Source organism: Bos taurus, chromosome 5 (assembly GCF_002263795.3).
Source record: "Bos taurus isolate L1 Dominette 01449 registration number 42190680 breed Hereford chromosome 5, ARS-UCD2.0, whole genome shotgun sequence".
In the NCBI taxonomy this organism is placed as follows: Eukaryota; Metazoa; Chordata; class Mammalia; order Artiodactyla; family Bovidae; genus Bos; species Bos taurus.
Genome location: NC_037332.1, coordinates 39,808,999 through 39,830,847, shown reverse-complemented (window position 1 = coordinate 39,830,847; position 21,849 = coordinate 39,808,999). Strand labels below are relative to the sequence as shown.

At 36.8% G+C, this 21,849-nt stretch overlaps 1 protein-coding gene across 3 annotated transcripts in view; it reads left to right on the top strand.

Moving 5' to 3' along the window:
- CNTN1 (contactin 1) overlaps positions 1-21,849 on the top strand; it is a 404,879-nt gene that overhangs the window by 344,568 nt on the left and 38,462 nt on the right. For all 3 annotated transcript variants that reach the window (XM_010805057.4, XM_059886103.1, NM_174280.2), the window contains 2 exon segments: positions 8,609-8,721; positions 9,504-9,660. In XM_010805057.4, the coding sequence (XP_010803359.1) occupies positions 8,609-8,721; positions 9,504-9,660 (270 nt within the window).

The window sequence follows — 21,849 nt, the reverse complement described above, 5'->3', positions numbered from 1 at the left end:
TCTTCTTGCTATTCTTTGGAACTCTGCATTCAGATGCTTATATCTTTCCTTTTCTCCTTTGCTTTTCACTTCTCTTCTTTTCACAGCTATTTGTAAGGCCTCCCCAGACAGCCTTTTTGCCTTTTTGCATTTCTTTTCCATGGGGATGGTCTTGATCCCTGTCTCCTGTACAATGTCACGAACCTCAGTCCATAGTTCATCAGGCAGTCTATATATCAGATCTAGGCCCTTAAATCTATCTCTCAGTTCCACTGTATAATCATAAGGGATTTGATTTAGGTCATACCTGAATGGTCTAGTGGTCTGCCCTACTTTCTTCAATTTAAGTCTGAATTTGGCAATAAGGAGTTCATGGTCTGAGCCACAGTCAGCTCCTGGTCTTGTTTTTGCTGACTGTATAGAGCTTCTCCATCTTTGGCTGCAAAGAATATAATCAATCTGATTTTGGTGTTGACCATCTGGTGATGTCCATGTGTAGAGTCTTCTCTTGTGTTGTTGGAAAAGGGTGTTTGTTATGACCAGTGCATTTTCTTGGCAAAACTCTATTAGTCTTTGCTCTGCTTCATTCCGTATTCCAAGGCCAAACTTGCCTGTTACTCCAGATGTTTCTTGACTTCCTACTTTTGCATTCCAGTCCCCTATAATGAAGAGGACATCTTTTTTTGATGTTAGTTCTAAAAGGTCTTGTAGGTCTTCATAGAACTGTTCAACTTCAGCTTCTTCAGCCTTACTGGTTGGGGCATAGACTTGCATTACTGTGATATTGAATGGTTTGCCTTGGAAATGAACAGAGATCATTCTGTTGTTTTTGAGATTGCATCCAAGTACTGCATTTTGGACTCTTTTGTTGACCATGATGGCCACTCCATTTCTTCTGAGGGATTCCTGCCCACAGTAGTAGATATAATGGTCATCTGAGTTAAATTCACCCATTCCAGTCCATTTCAGTTCGCTGATTCCTCGAATGTCCACATTCACTCTTGCCATCTCTTGTTTGACCACTTCCAATTTGCCTTCATTCATGGACCTGACATTCTAGGTTCCTATGCAATATTGCTCTTTACAGCATCAGACCTTGCTTCTATCACCAGTCACATCCACAGCTGGGTATTGTTTTTGCTTTGGCTCCATCCCTTAATTCTTTCTGGAGTTATTTCTCCACTGATCTCCAGTAGCATATTGGGCACCTACTGCCCTGGGGAGTGTCTCTTTCAGTATCCTATCATTTTGCCTTTTCATACTGTTCATAGGGTTCTCAAGGCAAGAATACTGAAGTGGTACCTCAGTATTTAAGCATCAGCTTTGTAACTTATAAAATGAGCATTTATTCCTTTGTTATTTTTTCTTTTTTTTTTCTTTTTCTTTTTATTTTTTTTATAAAATTTGCCATTCTCCCAAATCTTCCCACCCTCTCCCTCTCCCATAGAGTCCATAAGACTGTTCTATACATCAGTGTCTCTTTTGCTGTCTCGTACACAGGGTTATTGTTACCATCTTTCTAAATTCCATATATATGCGTTAGTATACTGTATTGGTGTTTTTCCTTCTGGCTTACTTCACTCTGTATAATAGGCTCCAGTTTCATCTACCTCATTAGAACTGATTCAAATGTTTTCTTTTTAATGGCTGAGTAATATTCCATTGTGTATATGTACCACAGCTTTCTTATCCATTCATCTGCTGATGGGCATCTAGGTTGCTTCCATGTCCTGGCTATTATAAACAGTGCTGCGATGAACATTGGGGTATACGTGTCTCTTTTCCTTCTGGTTTCCCCAGTGTGTATGCCCAGCAGTGGGATTGCTGGATCATAAGGCAGTTCTATTTCCAGTTTTTTAAAGAATCTCCACACTGTTCTCCATACTGTACTAGTTTGCATTCCCACTAACAGTGTAAGAGGGTTCCCTTTTCTCCACACCCTCTCCAGCATTTATTGCTTGTAGACTTTTGGATCGCAGCCATTCTGACTGGCGTGAAATGGTACCTCATAGTATTTTTTCAATTTATTAATTTACCAAAAGTATGCTATATGCCCTCGACAGCTCTAGGTATTGAGGATAGAGAAAAGATCAAGCCAGACCCAGATCCTCTTCTCACAGGATTTAACAAACTAATGGAAAGAAAGGGAGAGAGATAAGGAAGGAGAGAAAAATATGACAAATAAATATGATAACATCAAATGACAGAGCAATAAATTAAATAAATAGATAATGGAGGAAGAGACCACGATGACAGAGTAGAGGACTTGAGCTCACTTCCCTCAATGAACACATCAAAAACATGCTCACCTACACATGCTCACCTACATGTAGAGCAATTCTCACTGAAAAAAACTGGGGGCTATTGGAATCAAGGCTCTTAAGTAAGATCCTTGTAGAGTCAAGTTGAAAGGGAGAAGTAATCAGGTTGGGACCATAGCCCTAGTAGGGGACATAGAAGTGGAAGGGGGATATCCCAGGCTCAGAGGTCCTCCCTGGAGAGTGGTTTGAGCCACATCTAAGGTTCCCCAACCACAGAGTCCAGCACCAGGAAGATGAGCCCCAGTAGCAGATTTCAATACTGGTGGGACTTACAAGATGGCTGTAGAAAAATAAGATCTCATTCATGAAGAGCAAAATCTGCTGGAGTGATTTCCTGGGACAGCCCAGCATATGTCCCAGCCTGTTCCAGATGCCTTCTTCAGACCAACTCCCCAGTAAAACAAAGGCTACATTGCCGAGGAGATTGCGCAACTGTGGGGGATAGGACTGGCAAAGAACAAGCACTGGATCTGAATGGAGCAAAGAAAACCATTGCTTGTGCTCACAGAGGCTGTGAATTGGGAGCTGTCTCAAGCTCTGACTGTCTTGCCAGGACTGTCTTATCACATGCTCTGGCCTGCTCTGGGCACCCACTCTAGTACCCTTGCTCTAGCAGTGCTTAGCCCTGGGGCAAAGATGCTGTTGCTGGGGGGAGAGGGAGAGCACATTTAAAGGGAATGAAACCAGCTTAAACTTGACCCTCAAGGCTTCTGCTCGAGCACCCTGGGACCCAAAACTACCCTCAATAGAATGGTGATGGCCATTGAACATAGGAAAAGTTCCAGCTCCCACCTGCCTTTGGGTAGAGCTCCTCCATTTCCAGCCCGATATCCCACCAGCATGCCCTAGGAAAATATGTGATCTGTGCTAATTATAGATCCAGCTCTCCCACCAAAGCCACTGGGCATATGCTGACTGATAGAGCCACTACAACCTAGGAACACACCTTCAAGAACTGATAGAATTACAGTTGAGCTATTTCAAATACTGAAAGATGACACTGTGAAAGTGCTGCACTCAATATGCCAGCAAATTTGGAAAACTCAGCAGTGGCCACAGGACTGGAAAAGGTCAGGTTTCATCCCAATCCCAAAGAAAGGCAATGCCAAAGAATGTTTAAACTACCTCACAATTGTGCTCATTTCAAGTTCTAACCAAGTAATGCTTAAGATCCTTCAAGCTAGGCTTCAATAATACATGAACTGAGAACTTCCAGACGTACAAGTTGGATTTAGAAAAGGCAGAGGAACCAAAGATCAAATTGCCAACATCCATTGGATCATAGAAAAAGCAAGGGAATTCCAGGAAAAATATCTACTTCTTCCTTGACTACACTAAAGCCTTTGACTCTGTAGATCACAATAAACTAAAATTCTGAAAGAGATGGGAATATCAAACCACCTTTCCTGCCACCTGAGAAACCTGTATGCAGGTCAAAAAGCAACAGTTAGAACCAGACATGGAACAATGGACTGGATCAAAATTGGGACAGGGGTAGGTCAAGGCTGTTTATTGTCACCCTGCTTATTTAACTTCTATGCAGAGTACATCATTAGAAGTGCTGGGCTGGATGAAACACAAACTATAATCAAGATTGCTAAAAGAAATATCAATAACCTTAGATATGCAGATGCTACCACCCTTATGGCAGAAAGCAAAGAGGAACTAAAGAGCCTCTTGATGAAAGTAAAAGAGGAGAGTGAAAAAAAACTGATTTAAAATTCAACATTCAAAAAACTAATATAATGGTATTCAGTCCAATCATTTCACAACAAATAGATGGGGAAACAATGGAAACAGTGACAGACTTTATTTTCCTGGGCTCTAAAATCATTGTGGACAGTGACTGCAGCCATGAAAATAAAAGACACTTGCTTCTTGGAAGAAAAGCTATGACCAACCTAGACAGCATATTAAAAAGCAGAGACATTACTCTGCTGAAAAATGTCCATCTAGTCAAAGCTGTGGTTTTCCCAGTAGTCAAGTATGATGTGAGAGTTGGACCATAAAGAAGGCTGAGTGCTAAAAAATTGATGCTTTTGAACTGTGGTGCTGGAGAACACTCTTGAGAGTTCTTTGGACTGCAAAGAGATCAAACCAGTCAATACTAAAAGAAATCAAGCCTGAATATTCATTGGAAGGACTGATGCTGAAGCTGAAGCTCCAGTCCTTTGACCACCTGATGCAAAGAGCTGACTCATTTGAAAAGACCCTGATGCTAAAAAGATTGGAGGCTGGAGGAGAAGGGGACAACAGAGGATGAGATGGTTGGATGGTATCACCAACTCAACAGACATGAGTTTGAGCAAAGTCCTGGAGATAGTGAAGGACAGGGAAGCCTGGCATGCTGCACTCATTGGGTCACAGATAATCAGATATGACTGAGGAACTGAACAACAAGAAGTGTTTCACCTAATTTCAGAGTCTGAGAAACTTAAACCTGAATACAGAGAAATTACTTTAAAACAAAAGAACAAGGGAAAATCTCCTTAAAAAATGACTAAGGAAACAGAGGTAAATAATTTACCAGATAGAGTTTGTCACTAATAATAAGAATACTAACTGAACTTGGGAAAAGAATAAATGAAGACAGTGAAAATCTTAACAAGAATTAGAAAATATAGAAAGGAATAAGTCACAACTGAAGAATGCAATGACTGAAAGGAAAACTAGATGGAATTAACAGCAAACTATGTGATATGCAGATGACACCACCCTTATGGCAGAAAGTGAAGAGGAACTCAAAAGCCTCTTGATTAAAGTGAAAGAGGAGAGTGAAAAAGTTGGCTTAAAGCTCAACATTCAGAAAACGAAGATCATGGCATCCGGTCCCATCACTTCATGGGAAATAGATGGAGAAACAGTGGAAACAGTGTCAGACTTTGTTTTTTTTGGGCTCCAAAATCACTGCAGATGGTGACTGCAGCCATGAAATTAAAAGATGCTTACTCCTTGGAAGGAAAGTTATGACCAACCTAGATAGCGTATTAAAAAGCAGTGTATTGCTTTGTCAATAAAGGTCCGTCTAGTCAAAGCTGTGGTTTTTCCTGTGGTCATGTATGGATGTGAGAGTTGGACTGTGAAGAAAGCTGAGCACCGAAGAATTGATGCTTTTGAAGTGTGGTGTTGGAGAAGACTCTTGAGAGTCCCTTGGACTGCAAGGAGATCCAACTGGCCCATTCTGAAAGAGATCAGCCCTGGGATTTCTTTGGAAGGAATGATGCTAAAGCTGAAACTCCAGTACTTTGGCCACCTCATGCTAAGAGTTGACTCATTGGAAAAGACTCTGATGCTGGGAGGGATTGGGGGCAGGAGGAGAAGGGGACGACAGAGGATGAGATGGCTGGATTGCATCACTGACTCGATGGAAGTGAGTCTCAGTGAACTCCGGCAATTGGTGATGGACATGGAGGCCTGGCGTGCTGCGATTCATGGGGTCGCTAAGAGTCGGACACGACTGAGTGACTGAACTAAACTGATGTGATACGAAAGATCTGGAAGACAGAATAATGGAAATAACCCAATCAGAACAGCAAAAGAAAAACAGATTTTAAGGGACTAGCTTAAGGGACCTCTGTGACAACATCAAACATAGCAACATTTTTATTATAGAGAGTTCCAGAATAAGAAGAGAAAACAGGGCCAAAATATATTTGATGAAATTATGGCTGAAAATTTCCAAACCTGAAGAAGGAAAGAGATATCCAGATACAGGAATCACAGAGGATTCCAAACATGATGAACCCAAAGAAACCTAAGACATATTATAAAGAAAATAGCAGAAGTTAAAGAGAGAATTCCAAAGTCAGTAAGAGAAAAATAAAAAAAATCACATACAAGGGAACCTCCATAAGACTATTACCCGACATTTCTGCAGAAACTTTGCAGGCCAGATGGGAGTGACCTAATATATTTAAAGTGCTAAAAGGGAAAAACCTACAAACTAGGATACTCTATTCACTATGGTTATCAATCAGAATTGAGTTTATCAATACTAAACCAATCTTACAAAAATTTTTAAAGAATCTTTTCCAAGTGGAAAAGAGAAGGCTGCAACAAGTAGTAAGAATTGATAGAAAAGAAAAAATCCTACTAGTAAAGTCAAATATATAGTAAAGGTCTGTGGATCGAGCACTTGAATAAGCAACTATGAATATTTAAAAAAAAAGAAATTATAAAATTAACTATAACCACAAAAGACTATTAAGGGTTAAAACATGCAGAAGTGAAATATGACATCAAAACACAAAACTTGCAAAGGAGGTTTAAAGAGTAGATATCTTAGAATGTGTTTGAACTTAAATGACTATAAGTTTAAGACAGGTAGATATGTTTATAGGTCAACATATATGAACTCCATGGGAAGTACAAATCAAAACCCACAATTGTACACACAGGAAAACTAGAGAGAAAGGAACACAAGCATGCAAATACAGAAAATCATCAAACCACAAGGGAAGAAACTAAAAGAACAGAGAACTACAGAAACAACCAGAAAACAAGTAACAGAATGGCATTAAGTACATTTCTATCAATAATCATTTCAAATGTCAATATGCTAAATGTTCTAATCAAAAGACATAGAATGCAAAAAAAAGGCATAGAGTGGTTGATTAAGTAGAAAAAAAGGCCCATGTATTTGATACTTTCAAAAGACTCACTTTAGAGCTAAAGACACACATATACTGAAAGTGAGAAGATGGCAAAGATATTTCATGCAAATGGAAACTAAAAGGGACTAGGGTTACAGGATTCAGAGATACAAGCTGCTATATATAAAATAAATAAGCTACAAGGATATATTGTATGGCATTGATATACAATTTCATAGCTGCTATTTTATAACTTTTAAAGTGATATAATCAAAAATATGAATCACTGTTGTACACCTGAAACTAATATGGTAAATCAACTACAATTCAATTAAAGATAAATAATACATAAAATCTAAGAAATAACCAAATACGAACATTTAAAATGGTTTGGGTGGGAGCCAAATTCTAATAGGATAGTTGGGAATGTCCTTTTAGAGAAGATCCTATCTGACCTAGGATATGAATAATAAGAAGGAGTACTTTGCTGAGGAGATTCTATCAGGCAGAAAAAATAACCAGTACAAAGCCTTTACATGAGAGGAGTTTGGTGTGTTTTAAGTGTAGAAAAGACAATGGTTCCAGCTCTGAATTGTGGAGGAGTCATATGAAGCAGGGTTTTACAGATCATAGTAAGGAGTTTAAATTCTTTCTAAGTGTCATAAGAAATCACTGGACAGTTTTAAGGCAGAGAGTGATAGTATATATATATTTAATTTTCTGCCTTCTGGGTAAACAAGGAACATAATAGAATAAGAGTGAAAGCTGTGTAGCCAATTAGGAGGCCTTTTTTAATATTCAAGGAAGAGCTGATGGTGACCAGAGATGAAAAGAGATAGAAGCAGAAAATTTTCTGCAGGCAGAGTTGACAGTTTTCAGCTAATTTGTATGTTGGCAATGAATGAAACAGAAGATTGAATAGATTTTGGCTTGAAACATTGGGAGTTTGGTTGTGCCATTTAGTAAATTTGGGAAATAGAGAAAGGCAAATTTGAAGGCTACATAGTAAATGTTCTGTCTTGATTATATTGCATTTGGGAAACCCTTTAAACATTGAGGAGGACATAGGAAGCTGGACACATATCTGTACAAGTTGAAAGATTACCTTGAGACACAATCATATGTATTTAAAGCCATAGGCCCAGATGTAAGGTTTGAGGAGATTTATACATAGAGGAGAGAAGAGTGCTCAGGATCAAGTCCTAAGTCATCCCAACATTGGGAAACTTGGCAGAAGTCATGGAGCTAGCAAAGAATGATTAATGAGAAGGAGCAACGTGAGAGACAAGAGGAAAGATTAGAAGAGATTATGAATTTAAGAAAAGATATTCAAGAAAGAATTAGAAGGTTAATTCTGTGAAATGTGAAGATGTTAAACTTGAAAAGAATAAAAAAGTGACATTAAATTTGGCTAACTGGAGGTGACTGATGACCTTGAGAATAGCAGTTTCTAAAGAGTGGTGGAAAAGAGACAACCAACTGAAGGTTGATGAGAAGAGAATAAGAGATCATTATATTTCCTTACCTCCCCGGGCCACAAGGTACATTAAATGAAACCATGGATGCAGACCATAGGGCCAGGCACGTAATACAGACATCAAAATTAGCTATTTTTATTCCCACATCACTATCAGTATTATAATTCCTGATGTTGTGCAGCTTGCAGAACTGAAGTTGTATGTGGTTACCATCAGTAGCATATTATTACTTTCACAGCTCCAAGCCAGCCTCCGCGGATCATCAGTTCCGTAAGGTCTGGTTCACGCTACATAATCACCTGGGATCATGTGGTTGCACTGTCAAATGAATCTACAGTGACGGGATATAAGGTATACAAAAGATTACTAGATTATTTCCTACACAAGCTTCATTCTTACAAAGAGTGATTGGTATTTGTTTTTTCATTGTTGTTTTGTCAAAACCCATCCAGCTCTTATTCTAGTTGTGTAGTGGAATCAGACGACATAGTACTATGATAAATTTTGAAATGAGAAAAGATCTTCAGTGAATTCCAGGAAAATACAATGTCAAGTGAATAAGATAGAATAACTACTTTAATGAATAGAACTGTTAGAATAATTAGTGTTTAAGGAAGAGAGAAAGAATTGATTTTTGCTTGGCAGTGAGTAAGATAGTGTTGCCAAGCACATAGTGAATTCTTTGATGTATTGAGGCACCCTCTGTAACTGAACAAAAATGGAAAAAAAAGATTTTTTATATAAATTCTTTATATCACTATCACATTTTTCAATGGATACCAAATTTTAGGAATAGTGCGAAAAATTCTAATTGTGAGGCAATTTTTTAGACTATTTCAATATTTTGAAAGAGCCCTCATTTTATACCTTTTTTCATTAAAAAATACATTTTTAATTTCTATTTTAGATAGTTTCAAAAAATGAAATTCAGATGCTTAAGATGTGTCCTCTTGGATTAGCCTAAAATAAATAAAATCTATGTGATTTAAAAATAATATGGATTTTTCAGCTAGTTTACACATAGCTTCCTAATTTTTTTTAATTATTATAAGCATTTTTAGTCAAATTTAGTATTAGAGGATTGGTTCACTATTACCCATGTATTAAATAGTCCTATTCTGAAACTTTTAAAGGTACTCTATAGACCTGATGGCCAGCATGATGGCAAGCTGTATTCAACTCATAAACACTCCATAGAAGTCCCAATCCCCAGGGATGGAGAATATGTTGTAGAGGTTCGTGCACACAGTGATGGAGGAGATGGAGTAGTGTCTCAAGTCAAAATTTCAGGTAAGCCAATCATTTAAGACACATTTTAATTAAGTACTCATAAGTTTCTAGGCCTATATGGGTTCCCAAATATAAATGTGGAACTTATATTCCCACTAATATCAGTATTATTTGTAAGTAGATTTGAAATGTTAAAGATGCCCTTCAACAAAGGGCAAAGCTGTTATTTGTTCCCTTATGTGTCACAAAAGTACATTGGCAACATATCAGATACTTATTGATTATTATCTGAACATCAAAATACAATGGTATTTATTGAAATAATAAAAAATAATATCCAAACTTATACTAATAATATTATCCAAAGACAATAATATCCAAATTTCTCTAATATCAAAAGAAAATTCATTGGACTACTATTAATATTTTCCTAAACACTTTTTCCTTACCTTACACATATTAGCATAATAATAAGATAAGAAAGAGGAGTAGATGACAATTCCTTCCTTTACCAATATATCTATTCGTCTCAGTATAGCTATTCCTTTTCTGAAAACTATTTTCACAGCATTGGTTAATTTGAAATAGATATGTAAGGCAGTGAATTTTTGCTCTATTTGGATTTGTAAAACTCTACTAATTTTTACAATTTTGTTGCTTTTCTCTCACTCTGTACACATGGTTTAGTACTGGATTAAAATCAATGTTATTTTGAGAATTTTATGAGACTATGAAATTCTAGAAGATGCTAAATCAAAGATGAAGTAATTGATTTAGAAGAAAATTTGATGATATATAGTTAAATAGATGAATATGGCTATATATTAACCTAATAAAAAGTCCTTTAAAACAATGCCAGCGTTTTTTGTCCAAACATAACTATACAAAGAAACTGTTGAATTAACATGAAATGTCAGATGTTAGGTAAATAGTATAATTCGAGACTTTAAAAAAAATGTTTGGATTAAAAAAAAAAGTTTGGATTTATTTGCAAATTATTTAAACTATTTGCAATGAGAAAAGTATATGAATACAAATGGAAATTTTACATTTTCATATGAATTTAAATTATTTACATTAAAAACAATTTTAGTTTAGACATTGTTATTATGTCTTTTACAAAATTTAGAAATTGCAAAAAATGAAAGGAAAATAAAATAGTCATATTCCACTCTAAGTGCTTAACTCATGTTCAGTGGAATTCGCTTTAAGTTACCCTATAGACATTTGTAATTTCATGTGTAGGCTTTTATTGAATATATCCTGTCATATCCAAATTTTATCAATTATGTTTCATGAACATTGAAAATTTCATGAATTTTATTTAAAATCTCTGTAACTCAAACGGTAAAGAATCTGCCTTCAATGCGGTAGACCTGGGTTCGATCCCTGGGTATGGAAGGTCTTCTAGAGAAGGGAATGGCAATCCAGTCCAGTATTCTTGCCTGGAGAATCCCATGGACAGAAGAGCCTTGTGGGCTATAGTCCGTGGTGTCACAGAGAGTCAAACACGACTGAGCGACTAACACTGAGACTACTATTCTCTCAAACAAATGTGCAAAGTTATCTACTCATTTCAGTTTTTTCTATCATAAATAATACTATTTTCACTGCATTTTTATAAATCTTTCTGCAGGTTAAATTTAAATAATCTTCCTGAAGGTTAAATTCAAACAATGAGTTAAAGACTTTTACTTCTATATTTCAAATTTTCTTTTAAAATATGTATCAACTTATGTTCCTATTATTGTGTATGAGTGCATTTTCTACTGCACCACTCCAACACTAGTCTCTATCTTTTAAGTCATCACTATTTTGATAGGAGAACATGGCATCTTTGTATTTTTGAAACTTTTTCTAAATTTTGAACTTGGATAGCACACAGATTCAATAGTTTTACACTTAGAAGGGCTGTTTCACAAAAGGAAATTATTTTGAATGTGATAAAATGCAAAAAATCCTGAGTAAGTTGCTTTTGAAAACTGACCTTCCCTCTCTAGAAGCCAGACAGTGGCATACTGTTGTTCTCTTCATTTTTACCCTTGATGTGTTCCTGCTGCTGCTAAGTCACTTCAGTCGTGTCTGACTCTGTGCGACCCCATAGATGGCAGCACCAGGCTCCCCCATCCCTGGGATTCTCTAGGCAAGAACACTGGAGTGGGTTGCCATTTCCTTCTCCAATGCATGAAAGTGAAAAGTGAAAGTGAAGTTGCTCAGTCGTGTCCAACCCTCAGTGACCCCATGGACTGCAGCCTTCCAGGCTCGTCCATCCATTGGATTTTCCAGGCAGGAATACTGGAGTGGGGTGCCATTGCCTTCTCTGTGATATGTTCCTAATGCGAAGCAAAAGGTAGTTCCTGGGATTTAAACTACAGAAGTTTGTAGCAGTGACAAAGGCTGTAGCAGTGGCAGTAGGATCAGTAGAGTTGTAACTAGTGATGTTCTGGTAAATGTTAAACAATTGACTCTCTGAAGGTGGGAGGAAGCCCTGGTATATAGTGTTTGCCAATTTTTATGATGTAAATATTTTCATCATGTCTGATTTCAAGCTTGCTACATGATGTCCCTAAATGTGGAGTTGGAAGGAGGTGCTCAGGAGCACAAGTTTCCCTAGTGCTCAATGGTAAAGAATCTCCCTACCATATAGGAGATGTGGGTTCAGTCTCTGGGTGGAAAAGATCCCCTGGGAAAGGAAATGGCAACCCACTCCAGTCTTCTTGCCTGGGAAATCCCATGGACAGAGGAGCCTGGTGGGCTACAGTCAGTGGGGTCACAAAGAGTAGGACACTTGGCAACTAAACAAGTTCAGGAGCACACTGTGATAGGGTTGTCACCATCCAGACGCAATAGGCATAACCTCATGAGCATTGATGAAGATGAACTGCAGTAAAGTGATGAAAGTGAAAGTGTAACCCACATTGCTGGCAGATTCTTTACCAACTGAGCCACCAGGGAAGCCCGAGACCACTGGAGTGGGTAGCCTATCCCTTCTCCAGGGGATCTTCCCCACCCAAGAATTGAACCGAGGTCTCCTGCATTGCAGGCAGATTCTTTACCATCTGAGCTACCAGGGAAGCCCAGGGAAGGGATTCCCTCCTACCTCAGTTGGTATAGAATCTGCCTGCAATGCCTGAGACCTGGGTTCAATTCCTGGTTTGGGAAGATCCCCTGGTGAAAGAAGTAGCAACCCACTCCAGTATTCTTGCCTGGGCAATCCATCCGACAGAAGAGCCTGGTAGGCTACAGACCATGGGGTCGCAAGAGTCAAACATGACTTAGTGAGTAATACCAACCAAAGTGATGAAGCTGAGTATTTACTATCTTTTATCTAATTTTTTTCAATTAACTGATAAATTTACATAGTTTCAATTTTAATAACAGCATTTTAAACAACCCACTCACGAATTTCCTTAAAATGTAACAGTCACCTTTTGGCAGGTAGCATGGACCAGCTGCAGCACCCCAAGTTTATAGTCTGATTTCAGGGTGTAAATAGCCCATATACAGAAGACACAGTATGATTTTTTAGAAACTTGAAATATACTCAGAATAGTTTCCTTTTATTGCTAAATAATGGAAAATGTTTTATTAATGCAGAATTTCTGTTATTTATCTCTTAATTTGGTCAGAACTGTACAAAAAAACCCTCCAAAACCTGTAGAATTAATATTAAGAAATATCAGATATTTTATGAACACACCATTCTAGAATTTTCTCATTTATTATTTTCAAATTATTTGTAATGGGAAAAGCATTTGAATACACATGAAAATGTTAGACTTTTCATTAAGTTTAAAAGACTCCCAGTACTTTCCTCTGTCTCAATTTTTGTGCCTAAAATATGTAGCTATGAATATAATACATTGCTACATTTTCATGTCTATATACATCATGCTGTTCATTCATTTTTCTCATTCAAAAAATATACATGAAATGCCTAAAATACTTCAGGCATAATTTACATACTTAAAATGTTCTGCCATTTACATATTTCCACATGCTTTGGAGTCTACATCACAATCATCCCCCTCTGGCTCTACTATAATTCTAAAATTTCTCTTGGCTTCCAATTTTGGCTTCCTATATATAGTATATAGGCTGTATAACAGCCAGACTGATCCTTCCAAACATAAGTCAAATCATATAGCTTTCCTCTTAGAAAAACATCCCATAGAATAAAATCAAAACCCCTCACCACTCGCCTGTATAATTTGGTCCTCCCAAACACTCTTCCTTCAGTTGATTTCATCTGTGCTCCTTTAACCCTTTTTGCTTCTTGAACACACCAGCATTATCCACCCTTTAAACATTATTCAACCTCTAAGCCTCTGTTCTTGCCACTGTCTGGAATTCTGTGGATTTTGGCACTGCTGGTTATTTCTGTCATTTTTGTTTCTGCTCAGATGTCACCTTCTGAAGGAAGAATTATTATATGTCCATCAATGTAACATAGCCCCCTATTCTAGTGCTTTTCATATCACATCATTTTTTCAATTTATTCATATTTATAGCTATTAGAATTATTTATTAATTTATACTGTTCACTGTCTATATCCTTACTTGTATCTAAGCTTTGTGGGATCAAGTTCTTGCCTGCCTTGTTCAATCCTTGAATCCTTAGAACTCAAGGGACATATCTGGCACGTAACAGGGTATTAACAAATAATTGTTTAATTAATTAATGGTTTCTGTATAGAGGAAGATTTAGTTATAAGAATAATTGGGGCAACTTAAACTGTAATTTAGATGTCTAGAATGTTGATATGCTATCCTATTGGGCACATGATTTATGCCATGCTAATCTACAAATTTGATTCTTACAAAGATTAAGACTTCATATCAGAGATATTCTAGAAAATTGATTAGACATGGTAATCTGTAACTCTATTTATCTCTGACCTGAACACTGTCATCTGCTGTCTTAATAAATTATTCCCTTTCAGATTGCTTATAGTTCACATAGAGGCAAGCATAACACTGCAAATGTTTCGTCACAAACATACTATGTCTGATACATTCTATATTGTCTTTTAAGAATCCTTTGTTTTTATAGATCACTGTGAATGAAATTAAGAATCAGGTGAAATTTAACTATACATTTTAATACAAAGTAATTTATCTTAATGGCAACCCACTCCAGTATTCTTGCCTGGAAAATCCCATGGATGGAGGATCCTGGTAGGCTACAGTCCATGTGGTCACAAAGAGTTGGACATGACTGAGTGACATCACTTCACTTCACTTCTTCATGAAATACACACTTATAAAACTTCAGAATATAAATTGACAAAACACATCCACAGAGAAGCAGTATTTCCTTACTGATGTGTCAATGTGCATATTTTGAGCTTTTATTTTTCTTTTAGTTTTAAACACACTAAAGCCATCTTACTCAAATGAAGAGTTTCAAGGACATTTTAGCGTTTGGACTACTTAAAATCAAAAAAGGTAGTCATTTGAACCCTTTAAAGTGTTAGTAATATGACCAGATATTTGCACTTGAAAAATTACTTTGTTGTTTGTGGAAAATATATACAGTAGGAGAGTAAGATAGAAGGAGATGAATTACAAGGTTATTATCATAGAATGATTAATATGATGATGGTCTGGATTGGAAAGAAGGCAGTGGTAAAGCCTAGGATAGGTTCTAAAAGAACGAGACATCTTTTCTGCTTGATTTAAAGTTACTATAGATTTATTTTGTTGACTTTATGTCTTCTAATAAATCTGCAATTTATCCTGATGTTACCATAGATGATATTATCTAAACATTTAACCTACTATTTTTGGTAACTCCAAGCTATTTAGTTAAACTACATAACCAAAGCCACTGACTTCAACACTGATGAAAAACACATTTTGTTTTTTCAGTTTGTTCTCTTCCCAGTAGCAGAAGTTAAAGGGCTAGGAAACCGTTCTCTAGTGAAACCTTTAGATGTCTGACTACCGTTACTCACATGCTCCCTTCTCCACTGTCTATGTTTAATTCCTACTTTATGAAATTAAAGTTCTTCATTAACATCAGCAATTTTGCAAATACCTTAGTAAGCATTTTCAAAACAAAAAATAGTCTGAGCGTCTAATTTTATACAATAGCCTCTATATACATGGTGGTCTAAGGCTTACTTTAACCTGTCTTATTTAATGACAGGATGCCATATTCTTAAGTGATCTCCATATCTGTAACCTTGTAAATGTTCTGTATCATTTGAAAAATAAATTTTAATAAATAAATTACCTACTAGCCTAAAATTTTGACATGGTATATTATGTCACAGTAAAGTTAAGTTGAACGTCATTTTTATAAGTTAATCATCATAACTTTAAAGTTTTATATTTGTGACTATGAGACAATCAAATATTGTCATTCAAGAAATGGTATCACTCAAACCATTTTGAAATAATCAAATATTTTGTTTTCCTTTGCTATATTTTGTGAGGGATGCAAGAGAGTGAATCCAACCTGTATATTTCTAGGCTGACAAATATCTTACATTTAAAATTACCTCTAAAATATAAATTCCTTTTATTACCATTCAGTCATGACTACCCACATAAAATGTTTTCTGACTCTATTGCGGTGCTTGACTCTTCTAGTTTTGTAACAAGACTAAAATAAATGTGAAGGTATCTGAGCAAACTAATACTTTTTCACATCTTTATATTTGATTTAGAGACTGACTCAGTGCCCTGTTCATTGTCAATGTATGAATGATCCATGTTTGTTTCAGCAGTTGATGGACAGGGTTAGGGACTCCCAGTAAAGAAGTTCTCAGAGGTTTACTTACCCTTCAGAAGCTTTGGGCAGTAATTCTAGGAGCAGATTTTGTCACTTTGTCAGACCATGCATAGCATCTCTCCATCTAAACTAATCTGGGTTCTCCTGAATCTTCCCCAAGGTTTTTTATTTATTTATTTTTTAGTTACTAGTAAGTTCACGCAACACCCAAGATATTTTGTTCATTAACTTAGTTGCAGATATAATTTGATTATAAAAATCCACACTGGAATACATTATAAAAATAGAAGAGAAAATAAGAAATCATCCCCCAATATTTCTGTCCAATGCAGTCACTCAGTCATGTCCAGCTGTTTGCAATCCCATGGACTGCAACACGCCAGGCTTCCCTGTCCATCACCAACACCCGGAGCTTAATCAAACTCATACCCATTGAGTCGATAATGCCACCCAACTATCTTATCCTCTGTCATCCCCTTCTCCTCCCGCCTTCAATCTTTCCCAGCATCAGGGTCTTTTCCAATGAGTCAGTTCTTCACATCAGGTGGCCAAAGTATTGGAGTTTCAGCTTCAGCATCAGTCCTTCTAATGAATATTCAGGACTAATCTCCTTTAGGATTAACTGGTTGGATCTCCTTGCAGTTCAAGGGACTCTCAAGAGTCTTCTCCAACACCACAGTTCAAAAGCATCAATTCTTGGGCACTCAGCTTACTTTATGGTTCAAATCTCACATCCATACATGCCTACTGGAAAAAAAATAGCTTTGACTAGATGGACCCTTGTTAGCAAAGTAATGTCTTTGCTTTTTAATATGCTGTCTACGTTGGTCACAGCTTTTCTTCCAAGGAGCAAGCATCTTTTAGTTTCATGGCAGCAGGTACCATCTGCAGGGATTTTGGAGCCCCCCAAAATAAAGTCTGTCACTGTTTCCATTGTTTCCCCATCTACTTGCCATGAACTGATGGGACCAGATGCCATGATTTTAGTTTTCTGAATATTGAGTTTTAAGCTAACTTTTTAACTCTTCTCTTTTACTTTCATCAAGAGGCTCTTTAGTTCTTTGCTTTCTGCCATAAGGGTTGTGTCATCTGTATATCTATGGTTATTGATATTTCTCCTAACAATCTTGACTCCAGCTTGTACTTCATCCAGTCCAGCATTTCTCATGATGTACTCTGCATATAAATTAAATAAGCAGGGTTACAATATACAGCCTTGACATACTCGTTTCCCAATTTGGAACCAGTATGTTGTTCTATGTCCAGTTCTTACTGTTGCTTTTTGACCTGAATACAGATTTCTCAGGAGGCAGGTTTGGTATTCCCATCTCTTTAAGAATTTTCCACAGTTTTTTGTGATCCACATAATCAAAGGCTTTGGCATAGTTAATAAAGCAGAAATAGATGTATTTTTGGAACTCTCTTTTTTTCTCAATGATCCAGCGGATGTTGGCAACTTGATCTCTGGTTCCTCTGGCTTTTCTAAATCCATCTTGAACATCTGGAAGTTCATAGTTCACATACTGTTGAAGTCTGGCTCAGAAAATTTTGAGCATTACTTTGCTAACATGTGAAATGAGTGTAATTGTGCGGTAGTTTGTGCATTCTTTGGCATTGCCTTTCTTTGGGATTTGAATGAAAATGGACCTTTTCCTGTCCTGTGGTCACTGCTAAGTTTTCCAAATTTGCTGACATATTGAGGGCAGTACTTTCAGAGCATCATCTTTTAGGATTTGAAATAGCTCAACTGGAATTCCATCACCTCCACTAGCTTTGTTTGCAATGATACTTCCTAAGGCCCACTTGACTTTGCATTCCAAGATGTCTGGCTATAGGTGAATGATCACGCCATTGTGCTTATCTGGGTCATGAAGATCATTTTTGTATAGTTCTTCTGTGTATTCTTGCCACCTCTTCTTAATATCTTCTGCTTCTGTTAGGTCCATACCATTTCCGTCCTTTATTATGCCCATCTTTGCATGAAATATTCCCTTGGTATCTCTAATTTTCTTGAAGATATCCCTAGTTTTTCCCATTCTATTATTTTCCTCTATTTCTTTGTATTGATCACTGAGGAAGGCTCTCTTATCTCTCCTTGCTATTCTTTGGAACTCTGCATCCAAATGAGTATATCTTTCCTTCTCTTCTTTGCCTTTTGCTTCTCTTCTTTTCACAGTTATTTGTAAGGCCTCCTCAGACAACCATTTTGCCTCCAGTGAAAATAATTTTTCCCTCTGATAAAATTTACTCTCAAAACATTCCATATTTGTATAACACATTTGCTCTGCAGAACACTGATTCATTCAATGGACATCTACTGAACACCTGCAATATGTCAGGCTATTGCTAGGTTACTGGTTACAACAATTGGCAAGCCCTTCTGAAGCTTGCATGCAGCAACATGGATAGACCCGTAGATTATCATACTAAGTAAAGTAAGTCAGACAAAAAAAGACAAATGTCTTATGACATTATTATATGTGGATTCTAAAATATGACACAAGTGAACTTATTTACAAAGCATAAAAAGAGCTGCAGACATAGAAGAAAAACTTATGGTTACCAAAGGGGAGAGGGAATAAGGAAGGAATAAATTAGAAGCTTGGGATTAACAGATACATACTACTTATATGTAACACAGATAAACAAGGACTTACTGTATAGCACTGGAAACTATATTCAATATCTTACAATAAACTATAATGGAAAAGAATATAAAACATGTATGTTTGTACATATATATACACATAACTGAATCACTTTATTGTATACCAGAAATTACCACAACATTGTAAATCAATTTATAAAAATAAGAACGCTAATAGATACCAGGAAAATAAAGCGCTAATCCAAATAATAACATTTATCTAGATATAGATTTATTAAGGCCTATAAGAAAAAATAACAAGCTAATATAGAGAATAAAAGAGGTAAGACTGATTTAAATAAGATGAGCAGGTTAAGCCTCCTTTAAATAGGAGATGTTTAGGCTGAGGCCTAAAAAGGAACTAGACAGACCACACAAATGAGGCTAAGAGTCACAGGGACAAGGAAGGAGCATGACATGTTCAAGAAGCTGAAAAACCAGTGTGACTATTACATAAAGGGGATGAACTGGAGAGATTAGGAGGGGCAAAGCCATAAATGGCCATGATTCCATCTCAGACTCTTACTCTTCTCCTCTCATTCTATTTCTCTCCCTTTTCCTATCCTTAAAGGTTTTTGTCAGATGTTTGTACTTTATTCTGTGTTCAGTGGGAAAATATTGATGAGCTTTTACAAGATGAGTGATGCAATCTGATTTAAGATCATCTTTGCTATAGTGCTGAAAACAGTTAAAGTGGAACAAAAGGGGAATTGGTGTGATTGGTAAGAAAATAGCAAGTTTGAAATCCAATCATTACAAGCAGATTCTCCTTCAGAAAGAATTGATATATAGGATAGTTTAATTTTTTTTGTTGCTCTGAGATGTAAAGCAAATTGCAAGACATTTTCTAGCATAAATGACTAAAGAAGACATTGTATACAATTCAGAGGATGAAATGTACATTTTAAATGTTTTTAATAAAAATTTTCAGGTGGAATATTAGAGATATTAATAAAAATATAAAGAATTCATAAGCTGGCTGGAAGAAAATGTCTATCTCATCTTGTTCAGCTCCTTCCCAAAGTTTGGAATTCCCTGCAGGACATTGATGGTTTATGCTCTCTCAGCATCGGCTGAAACACTGTTAGTGATGGGGAGGAAATGAACCCATTTTACAAGCAGTCTTGTAAATATCAAAAGCTTTAATCAACAGATTATAAATCTCGATCAGTTCTATAATGATTAAATTAGTTTCCAATAAAATCAAACTCATAGGATCAAACTATATACTGCTACATAATTGTTTCTTTTCTCTTCTGAAAGTGAAAGATGGTGCAGATTTAGGGGAAAAAAATAATAACATCTCTGGATATTTTAATCAAGTATTTAATTAGAGTCTTAAAAAAGGAAACAAAACCTTGTATAAGAACTATGATAATGAATATCTGCTGGCTTTAAGAAAAGTAGCTAAAAGGAGCCCAATTGGTGGTCCAGTTCAATTCAGTTCACTCAGTCAGTCATATCCGACTCTTTGTGACCCCATGGACTGCAGCATGCCATGCTTCGCCGCCCAGCACTAACATCCAGAGCTTGCTCAAACTCATGTCCATCTAGTGCCATCCAAACATCTCATCCTCTGTTGTCCCCTTCTCCTCCTGCCCTCAATCTTTCCCAGCATGAGGGTCTTTTCCAATGAGTCAGTTCTTTGCATCAGGTGACCAAAGTATTGGAGTTTCCACTTCAGCATCAGTCCTTCCAATGAATATTCAAGACTTATGTCCTTTAGGATTGATTAGTTGGATCTCCTTGCAGTCCAAGGGACTCTCAAGAGTCTTCTCCAACACCATAGTCCAAAAGCATCAATTCTTTGCACTCAGCTTTCTTTATGGTCCAACTCTCACATCCATACATGAAAACTGGAAAAACCATAGCTTTGACTAGATGGACCTTTGTTGACAAAGTAATGTCTCTGCTTTTTAATATGCTGTCCAGGTTCTTCACAGCTTTTCTTCCAAAGAGCAAAAGTCTTTTAATTTTATGGCTGCAGTTACCACCTGCAATGATTTTGGAGCCGAAGAAAATAAAATCTGTCACTGTTTTCATTGTTTCCCTTCTATTTGCCATGAACTGAAGGGACTGGATGCCATGATCTTAATTTTCTGAACGTTGAGTTTTAAGCCAAAATTTTCACTCTTTCACATTCATCAAGAGGCTCTTTAGTTTCTCTTCACTTTCTTCCATAAGAGTGGTGTCATCTGCATATTTGAGGTTATTGATATTTCTTCTGGCAGTCTTGAGTCCAGCTTGTACTTCGTCCAGTCTGGCATTTCACATGATGTACTCTGCATATAAGTTAAATAAGCAGGGTAACAAAATACAGCCTTAATGTTCTCCTTTCCCAATTTGAAACTAGTCCATTGTTCCATATCTGGTTTTAACTGTTGCTTCTTGACCTGCATACAGGCTTCTCAGGAAGCGGGTAAAGTGGTTTGGTATTCCCATCTCTTTAAGAATTTCCCACAATTTGTTGTGATCCACACAGTCAAAGGCTTAAGCATAGTCAATAAAGCAGAAGTAGATGTTTTTCTGGAACTCTCTTTCTTATTCAATGACCCAATGGATGTTGGCATTTTGATCTCTGGCTCCTCTGCCTTTTCTAAATCCATCTTGAACATCTGCAAGTTCTTGATTCATGTACTGTTGAAGCTTAGCTAGGACAATTTTGAGCAATATTTTGCTAGCATGTGAGATGAGTGTAATTGTGTGGTAGTTTGAGCATTCTTTGGCATTGTTTTTCTTTGGGATTGGAATGAAAACTGACCTTTTTGAATCCTATGGCCACTGCTGAGTTTTCCAAATTTGCTAACATATTGAGTGCAGCACTTTCACAGCATCATCTTTTTTGATTTGAAATAGCTCATCT